This window comes from Cryptomeria japonica, chromosome 4 (genome assembly GCF_030272615.1).
Source record: "Cryptomeria japonica chromosome 4, Sugi_1.0, whole genome shotgun sequence".
Taxonomy (NCBI): domain Eukaryota; kingdom Viridiplantae; phylum Streptophyta; class Pinopsida; order Cupressales; family Cupressaceae; genus Cryptomeria; species Cryptomeria japonica.
The window spans coordinates 190573356-190583561 of NC_081408.1; the positions used below are offsets into that span (position 1 = coordinate 190573356).

The window sequence follows — 10206 nt, forward strand, 5'->3', positions numbered from 1 at the left end:
ATCATTTGAAATATATGCAAGATTGGTTAGATGTGTTTAGGCAGATAATAAATTTGATTACATGATAAAATTTTGTGGACCGCATCTTTTTCCTTTTGAAAGGCATCAAACAAAGCATCTGAAGCAGAGTCTGTCCAAAAAATTAACCCAGGAATGCAAATTTCAGGCTTAGGATGTTTTGAACCTCATTCATTTTTGAAAATTGAACTTAAAGACCTTGAGTGCAAATTTAGCGATCATTGAACACCCAAGCCCTGAACCACAGCCGAGTAGTAAATTTTAAACGGAGAGCTAAATAACATTTCATGTACAAATTAATCAGGCTCTTTTGTTGAAGCGTCGTACTTTCTTCAAATTCCAGCTTTCTATTTGATCCTTATGTGCTAACGTCATCCTCTTTTTGACTAACCTGTTTTATTTCCTTCATCTCATCTCTAATCCGCGTCCGGTTGTGCAAGATAAATGCCTAAATCTGCGGTAGAATCCTCAAAGACGCTTGGTGCAACCGAAACATCTCGGGCTTCTAAATCAGTCATCCCCCGCAAAGGTGAGAAGATGAAATACTGATACCAGAGAGGACTGAGGGAGTCAAAGGTCCAGAGCATATGGGAAAACGTAGGCGATACTGACTTGGGCCACGTAGACATTCAGGACTTCAGAGACCGGGTATTTTCCCCTAATGCCTATGGCAGGCCTAGGCCGATGATGGAGAGTGGTATCGCCCAGGCACCAGGATTTCCTCCATCAGTGCAAAATTATGAGCTAGTTGTTGAGGTTGCCCGACATTATCAGCGAGAGACCAGATTAGTGGTTCTGGAAAATGTGGTCCTAGCTGACTTCACACCTAAGGCCATTGGCGACGCAATCGACATCCCGTTCCCGGATAACTCCATTGCGACAACCATAGATGAAGCACAAGTTGCATATGACATGAACCCTGCTAAATGTGGGACATTGATAAACGAGGAATGGTATAAGGAGAGAAGGCCTCCGAGTATTAGAATTGGGAAAAAGACCCCCAAAAGTGATTTTCACAATGAGCATGGAGATATGGTCACCTTGCTCAGCCGGGTTATGGGACTCCCCCAGTCTAACTTTTTTGAAGAGTGGATGTTCTACTTTATAGAGCAGGTCTTCGCCGGGAAATCCAAATTCGACTATGCCCAGATCATCAATGATAATATCCATACCCAGTTGGTCGAACTTGAAGAGAAAAAGCACTTCACCATGACCTCTTACCTAGTTTATATGTTCGCCCGACACCAGCCATTGTCGGGGTTAATCAAGAAGGGTGAAATCAGGAACTAGCCCAATCAAATAAAGGTGTACGACTGCTATCCTCAACTACATTATCATGACATAGCTCAGAGGGAAAAGAACAACCCTGCTTATGCTATTGGTCAGTATGAGCGTGTCAATGACGCCTTCACAATGAGCCTACTCAGGCTGATGCAAAGGGGATTACACATAAGGCTCTCAAAGCAGGCTACCATTTTGGTACAAAGGTACGGCGCCTGGTTTATTCAATTCACTAGGTTCTCCTATATCCGGATAGCCGGCTTTGAAGGTGCTCCATTCCGACTTCCACGCTATCCAACAGACAAAGTAATTCTTCTGGAAGTTGCAAGGCAAGCACGTCCAATGGGCAATTTACTCAGAGACAAGAAGTAGCCCGGATTCACCTTCCCTATGATTTTGGGTAACCTCGATGTGCATTTAAAGAATGCAGCGCATGCCAATGAGTCACTTGCTGAATTAGCCTCTTATGGCCTACAGGAACATTTCCCAAGGAAATGTTTTGATCATGACAATTTAGCAAAAAGAGCCCATGGCAGGTGTTACAGAGCAAAGGAATCAATTGAAGACTATCGGAAGAATTGTTCTAATGACTATGAGGTCCGATGGCGTGAATATTCAAGGTTAAGTGTGCAGCAAATGCGACTTTATGAATACCGTCAGGTCCCGGATCAAGTGACAGATTCTGGAGATTGCTTGCAGGTTCGCGAGTTTGAGGCAGTAAGGCACCTCTTGCCGGGCATTGATTGGTCTCAGGATTCAATTACTGATTTTGAGGCAGTGATGGAAGCCCCGGGAAGGTACACCGATCATTGGTTACACCAGCAGATTGAGCGACTAATCCATGAGGGAGTTCATTCACATACCATATGATGGGTAGTCTTGATTCTCAGTCCTCAGAAGATGAGGGAATCTCAAGTGCACCAAAAGAAGAGGTTGAGAAACCCGAAAAAAGGAAGAAAGCCAGAGCTAACAGAGGGACTCGAACGTCAAAAAGGACTAGAAGGGAGAAGATCCCTATTAGAAGGCCAAAAGTCACTTCATCATCCAAGGACCCCGGTTCCGATGATGATGTAGTTGAACTTGATTATATACTTGCTCCGCCCTCCCAAAGCGATGTTGATGCATTCGAAGCTGGTAATCCTCCGACACAAAACGAGCTAAATACAGAGGTAAGGATCATTGATTCTAGTAAACCGGAAAATCAAGTTAGGGAAGGAGAAATTTCGTCCAATCAAGAGGCTAATGTTCATGAACTCACCCAGGGAAGTCGGCATGAGTTGCAACTGCATAGTACCGACAAAGATGACACCATAGTCGAAGGAGAACGAAAGGCAGATGAGACCAACGAACCCGACAGTTGTTTAGTGAGGTAGGGGAGAACTCAGCTATAAGCAAAGGGTTGGATACTGCCTCTGCTCCTCCTATGACAGATCAATTGCAAATATACAATGAACCAACTGAAACCTCTAAGGAGCAGAGTGGAAATTTGGCCATTTCATCCGGGCAGACAATACCTCAAGACTGGTTAGTTGCTCGTGCACAGCGGGAGGCAGCCACCAAGCCACCTATCGACTTGGAGGATATTTTCTCTTGCATAGGGGAAACAAAGTCCAAAGGGAAGAAAAAGCCTAAGACCTACTCCCGAATCACCAAGGATGAGCAGAAGAACCACACCATCCATATCGCTACCCCACCTATCGATAAGCCAGCAGATCAAATTGCGTTGGCCAATTATAGCATTACAACTGTCCCGATAGGGCGAGCCACCAAAGAACAGGAGAGGGAGGAGTTCAAGGACTCTGTGCAAAATATGCTCAGGCAACTCGACGAGATAACTGCTAAGAGAAACATGTACCGAGTTCGTGCTGAGCAGGCCGAGGGGTACATTGATCACTTACTGAGACCATTGCACCATGCCCCCGAATCCCATGTTCCCCCATCAACATTGGCACAAAGGACTACAACAGAGTTCGAAGGAGTACGGGATACAGCCAAGGCTATCAAGGAATGGATTCGAGACATTAAGGAAAGGGGAGAGCTGATCATTGAAGATGTAAAGGAAATGGCCCACCACCGAGAGACCATTTTGGTCAAATTGTTCGAGGTAAAGAGGGAATGCCTCAGGGTTCATGAGGTCGTTGCTACAACTCTTCCCCTCAAGAAGGCTCTTTTCTGGACCCATGCACAGATTCTTACATTGTCCGCCATCCTAGATCCCTATGACATCAGCATTTTTAAAGAATGGTACTAGACCGCCACCATGAAGAGTGAAACAAAAGATACCATTAATAAAGAGCAGACGGAATGCGAGGAAATCTTGAAAGACATGAGGGACCTTGGTGGGAGGATCCTCCGATCAATAGTTTTGGGCTGGAAAAATAGTTTGTCCGATGACATAGTGCAGCCGGACTGGGAGGATAGATTGAGAACGGATAGGGTCGCCTACTCCATGGAGGACCTGGGTTTTGCTAGTAGATTGCATTCAGATATTTTATGTTTTGAAGCTCATCGGTCCAACTGGAAGGATGGGTTAAAGCATGTAGATCGTCATTTGGAGGGCATGCACTATAAAATACGCCATCCTCCTATGCCTCAATTCATGGTGTTGTTCCAGCTGTGCATTAGATTTCAAGAATATGTTCGAGCAGAACGTGCGGCAAGTCTGGACCTCTGGAAAGAATATTTGCACGTCGAGGATGAATTTCTCGAAGAGGGGTTTACAACAGGAAAAGAAAAAGTGCCTTCATAAAGTGCATAATTCTTTTAAAATCTAAAAAAAGGCACTTTTTGGCCATAAAGTTCATGTCTAACTGCCAAGTCAGCTGTAAATTTTGAGCTCCGTGCATGTGCACTTTTTGAGCTGCTTTTTGGTAGTTATTATTCCTCATTTGGTGGTTGTTGATATTTTGCCCCTATTTATGGGCATGGGTACTATGTTGTATGGATGAATTTGGGCCACTTGTTTTGTTTTGATCTTGGCCATTCATCTAATTTTGAAACTCTATTTAAAGGGGTTGGTTTTCCCTTATTTTTGGTAAGAAGTCTAAGATTGTTGCTGAAACTCTGGCGAAATTCATGCAAAATTAATGAAAGTTAAAGTTGTTTCACTTCTTTGTGAGTGCATGGTCTCCTTCTTCACCATTTAATATTCTTGTTATGTCTTTTGTTTTCAGATAGTATTTTTAGGATAATATTGGATAGAAGCCTTGGTGTTCATACCATTAAGGATTGGTTGATTGTCACTCCCCCTGCATGGTTAGTCTTAACCCATTTGTGTGCTTAGTTCGGTTGTTAAACATCAAGTGAATGGATGTCAAACTCTGCATTTATATTTAGTAGCATGAAAATTCAGTTCCCTTTGAAGATTGCACTAGATTTTACAACATTGTGCTTTATTAGCTAATAATGTTAAATCTGGTTTTTTGGAGGTTTCTGTCTGTTTTCCTGAATATGTTATCTTAGATAAATTAATTAGATATTCTCTATCTCTTTTCCCCTTTCCTTTTTCCCCCTTTTTTTATCAAGAAGAAACCATACAATCAAGCTGAGATAGTATCAACCCAAGTGAAATCAAATGACATAGGACTATTAAACTTTAGGGAACTCGCTCAAAGTCGTCCGTCTAACCTTAAGTCCCCTTTAAGTTTCCAGCAAAACACATCAAACCACTAAGCTATCCTGCAGTCAAGACCTGACAACCGAAACATTGAGGTAATCCCCATTGATCAATTAAAAAACAGCACTAGGGATTTCCTTATTTCAAGAGAGGATAGGATTCTTAGTATTCTATTCTGCGTTGGTCGGATGGAACCGTAGTAATGCGATTTCAGACACGTCAACAGGACTGAGTACCCATTCACAACCGACATCCATAAATCAAAACCTAGAGAGGACAAATAGGTTTCCATTCTTCTACTCCAAAAGGCATAGTTGACACCATCAAACATAGGAGTTTTTTAGGAGGCAGATTCATTTCTTGCCATTGTGAACACTTGACAGGATCTACCCAAGCTAGAGAACATTTTGACAAAACAGAGCACCTAGGCTCTGATACAAATTGTTGGATACAATGGATCACTGGAAGGGGGGTGAATCAGTGATTTAAACACTTCTTTTCTAATCAAGGATATACCAGTACAATATAAAACAAACAGAGTGTTGACCGGTAAACCAAACAATGCAAACTAAGTGTGTGAAAGGATTTGCTATAAAATCAATACAACTCATACACAAGAATGCGTCACACAACACCAGATATGCGAGGAAAACCCAATGTGGGAAAAACCTCGGTGAAAATAGTTGTTGGAGATCTTCTGCTCCAATCCAGCCTCACAATGAAAATGATGTGATTACAATTTTAGGGCACCAACCCCTAATTTATGACGACCAACTCAAAGGAGCACCAACCCCTGAACAATTTATAGGCTACAACCTAAAGGAGCTACAACCCCTGCACTAAGCACCTACTTAATGAAGACAATATGAAAATTCAAACATATAAGTAAATTCCCTATTGCAAATGAAGTTTCGCAACCCTCCAATATTCTGCTCTACCGGTTTCAATCCTACCGGTCTGTGAAACCTCCACACACACTGCAACACTGCCTTTATGCTGGTCCTTACTCTGTTGAAACTTCTCTCCCTTTGACGGTTGGATTCACTTCACACTTGCCCACCCTTTGCCAAGTTCTGTCTCTGCCAGTTTGTTCTCTGTCGGTTCGTTCTCTGCCGGTTTGCACACACCTTACCGGTTTCTCCTTCAACTCACAGTCACTTAAGATTTTTCTTGTTTTTCACTCAACCAATCTTTTCTGCCTTGCTTTCATTCGCCAACATCATCACATATCATTTAGCAGCAGCAACCTCATCGATTTAGACTTGTATATTTATAAACAAGTCTTCCCGTCAAAAACCAATTCAAACTTCAGGCGGTTAGGGTTTCTTTCCTTTGACCAAATCTGTATCCAATCTAATTCGATCTACCTTGGATCGCTCACCTGCTTTGGGGAGATGCATCTGTACATTTTTTTATTCATCCAATGCATGTTTGCAAAAAATAGCAAACTTCACCCTACTTTACGACCTTGATCTTTGTCGACCTCATTTCACCCAGCTGTTTCTAACTGAAGGTCAATCTGCAATCGGATTTCGTACCTCGATCACAGAGCCAGCAACTACCTGATCATTCTCTGTCGTCCATTCTTCCTCGAGCCGCATCAGTCTATCATCAACCCGTGATTTGCAGTTTTATCATTTATTGACCACCTGCTATACAAACAACCATGTTGATGAACATTTCATCAACCTCTGCATGTTTTCCACCTCAACTCCACGAAGGACACATCAGCATATATTCAGCTCACCAACATAGGGTCAGTTTAAACTTAAACAACCAGGAAACCCTTCTACTGGTAGAACCTTACCAGTATGACCAACACACTGATCAATCACTCTTACCGGCAACACATCATACTGATAGTTCATCTTGCCTTCCAGTATGTCTCCATGCCATTCGTTTTGTGCAGCTCACCGAATGTTGTTGTGATTCATCTAACATTCCGCCTCTTTATCACAAACAAACAGCCAACCTTCATACCGTTTGATGCCTTAGCGGTTATCACTCAAGCGTGCCAACACACACCTGCATCTCACCTCATACCGGTGATAACATCCGTCAACTAAGAACATCCTTTTCTTCTTTATGCCAGTTCAATCTTCTTCATACCGGTTGACACACTCTACCGGTAACCTACAATACCGGTTGACATCAATGACAACTCAATGCCAACAATCTGCTCTGAGTTGTTGGACTTTCTCTGCTGTTTCTAAGGCAAAATTGGTGATGGCCACAGCTGCATGGAATATTTGTCTGACATCAAATTAGCCGATTTGAGACTGTTACAAGGGGCACCAAATTCACCTTCTCCAGTTGTTTTCTCAGAGGGTCCAAACATCCTCGGAGCGTCCTTCATTTTCCTCCAACCATGTTATCCTGCCTGCATCAATCTAGACTTGTGTTTGAGTATTTGTTTTCCAAAGCGCAAGTACAAGTGTTTGGGTCATGTTTGGTGTCTGTTTGGTTATACACACCATACAACGGAATTACAAATGAATTCCAGGGATTACAGATGATTATGACCAATCGATTTCGAATCACACCTAATAGTTTGTTTGTTGAGTGGTTAATGGTTCAAATGGTCACACTTATGATAGTTTGTATTACACGTTGTTTTCCTAAATTTAAAGCATGTTGTTTTTTGTTTTACCAGTAGTTAGGCTTGATAGTTAGGGCAATCTTTTATCTTAATTTTGGCAAGCACGGTCCTTAATGGATGCACATCGATATATTCATTGTTTTAACATTTGAACAGGTACTTTAAGGCCAGGCACATAATAATTTGTTATGATTTCGGTTATATTTTTGCAGGTCCTCAATGTTCCCACGCAAATTTAAAATTGTTGGGAATGGATAATTTAGAATCTTTTGCTATTTTAGTGGAGCAGCTATTATTTAGGAATTGAAAATAATAAGCTATGGGAAATGGGGGGGCTGGAAATAAACAACTGCTAATTCCCAAAAAAATGTCACATGGCTTCACAAATTTGTTTCTCTTTTTTTTTTTCATTTTATTTTTTTTTTTCTTATGCACAAATTCTTATGAATATTATTAATGCCAATTTTAAGATGTCACTTAAAAATAAGCAATAGTCATGGAGCTGCCAGCTCCACAAATATTTTCTAAAAAAAATGAGCAGTCGCTGCTAACCAAAATAAGTTAAGCAACCGCATGAAAACATGCCCTAAGAGACCACATAAAAGCTTATATGAAAAGAAAAATGGCTGCATTTATTAAATGATATGTTTGCAGCATTTCAAGACACAAAAAATTAAGCAAAATAAGAATAGAAAGATTATTTTCCATGGACCAGCTAAAACTCCATCCTACAACCTTCTCCGATTAGCATCCCGGCATCCCCTACTGCTGCATTACTAGCTCCTTAATGTGGATTGTTTGGTCTTCCCACACGAAAAATAAAAACTGAGCTAATCCATTCCACAGATTGCAAGCGCCGACTTTAATCCTTTCCCAGAGAATAAGTCCAGCAAGAAGACCGGAAATTTCGGAAACAAATTAAGCTACCAAAATGCAGTTTAATCCAGAAGAATATTGCAAAATGATACACTGCAAATAAACTGGAAATAAAAATTCAAAGTTTCGAAACAGACACGTCACTTACCTCTCTATGGCATCCTGAACAAATGTCTGAAAACCCTTGGCAGACTTGAGTGCATCAAGTCCATAAAGTCCGGACACCTCGGTCGTCCTGAGGACGGACTTCACTTCATTATGAAAGCCTTTCGAGATGGTTTCTGCAGCCTCTTCGGTACTTGAACTTGAAGCAAAACGCCTACTACAATTCCATCTCAGAATTGAATGAAGAAAACCATTTTTCTTTCTGCAATTCTTCAACAGGGGCGATAACTTCAAAATCTGCGCCGCCATCTTATTGAAACCTCAAGAGGTTTTCATAAAATTCCTAGTTGCTGTAATGAATGTTCCTGTGTGTTCATCATTAATGGCATATTTGATATATTTGTCTTGGGACTGATTATACACGCGAGGGATTAAAGTCTGGTTATTTCTTCACTGATTATATGTGAGAGTTTGCTGTTGTGGTATGCCGCATACTGCAGAGATGTGTATGAAGTTTGAATTTTGTGGAGGGATTTTCTTCTCGATACGTTGTAGGTTTTTGATTGCAGAATTAAAGCGGAGTGGTTTACAAGAGTTATTTCTATGGGGAATTTAGGTTAATATTTTTCTCTCTAGAAAAGGATTGTATATTAAAATAAATATGTTAAAAGTATATATTTAAATTTTGAAGATATAGGTTGTTTTGGACAAAATCGACGGTGTAAAACGCGCGACTAACACACGTGTTAGTCAATCCATATTGTCGTTTTGGAGCCAGAATAGACACGTCCATTCCAGATGGCTACGTCTATTTTGGCTCCAAAACGACAATATGGATTGACTAAAGACACGCCTATTCTAGCTCCAAAACGACAGTACGGATTGACTAACATGCGTGTTAGTCACGCATTTTACGCTGTTGATCTTGTAATTAACGACTATGATTGACTAACTTGTCCCTAACACGTTGTACGAAAGGTTTGTTTTGGAGCCAAAATAGACACAGTCATTCCGGATGGTTGCGTCTATTTTGGCTCCAAAATGGACCTTTCATACAGCGTGTTAGCGACGGGTTAGTCAATCACAGTCATTAATTGCAAAATCAACGGTGTAAAACGCGTGACTAACCCATGTGTTAATCAATCCATACTGTTGTTTTGGAGCTTGAATAGACGTGTTCGTACCAGATGGGGTAAATTAGTGTTGGCATTGTGTTGCCATTGATGTCAACCGGTATAGGATGGCAACCGATATGGGAGATGTATGTGTTGTGTTGTCATTAATGTCAACTGGTATTATTGTCATAGATGTCAACTGGCAGTATGTGTAGTTGAGGCCAACCGGTATGCAAGCTAGAGTCACAGGTATACAAGTTGATGTTGGGAATAAAGAAATTGGTATCTGGTGAGCAAGTGGATGAACATGTTAGTATACATGTTGGTACTAAACGGTAAGATAATGACCGATACGACTACATAGTGAACATGACACCAATATGCTAGTGTGATGCCATCTAGCAGGACTCCCACTGGTAAATGATGTTGTCCCTGGATGAAGAAAAGACAGAAGAAAGAATGCTGCTTGAGGATTGTAAGGAAGTTGCATCTGCTTAATACACAAGGAAGTCACACCATTGGCCAACAGATGACATAGATCCTCTCCCACTGGTGATTGGCAGATTGTGAGCCACTGTGTATATGTGTGAGCCTCC

The 10206-nt window shown here is 41.3% G+C and overlaps 1 protein-coding gene across 1 annotated transcript in view; it reads right to left on the bottom strand.

The window, feature by feature from the left end:
• The window catches only part of LOC131027784 (mitochondrial intermediate peptidase, mitochondrial), a 200883-nt gene extending 191778 nt beyond the window's left edge, over positions 1-9105 (bottom strand). The window contains exon 1 of the mRNA XM_057957872.2: positions 8539-9105. Coding sequence (XP_057813855.2) covers positions 8539-8804 — 266 coding nt within the window. The 5' untranslated portion in view covers positions 8805-9105. The remainder of the gene's footprint in view (positions 1-8538) is intronic.
• Between the last annotated feature and the right edge of the window lie 1101 nt (positions 9106-10206).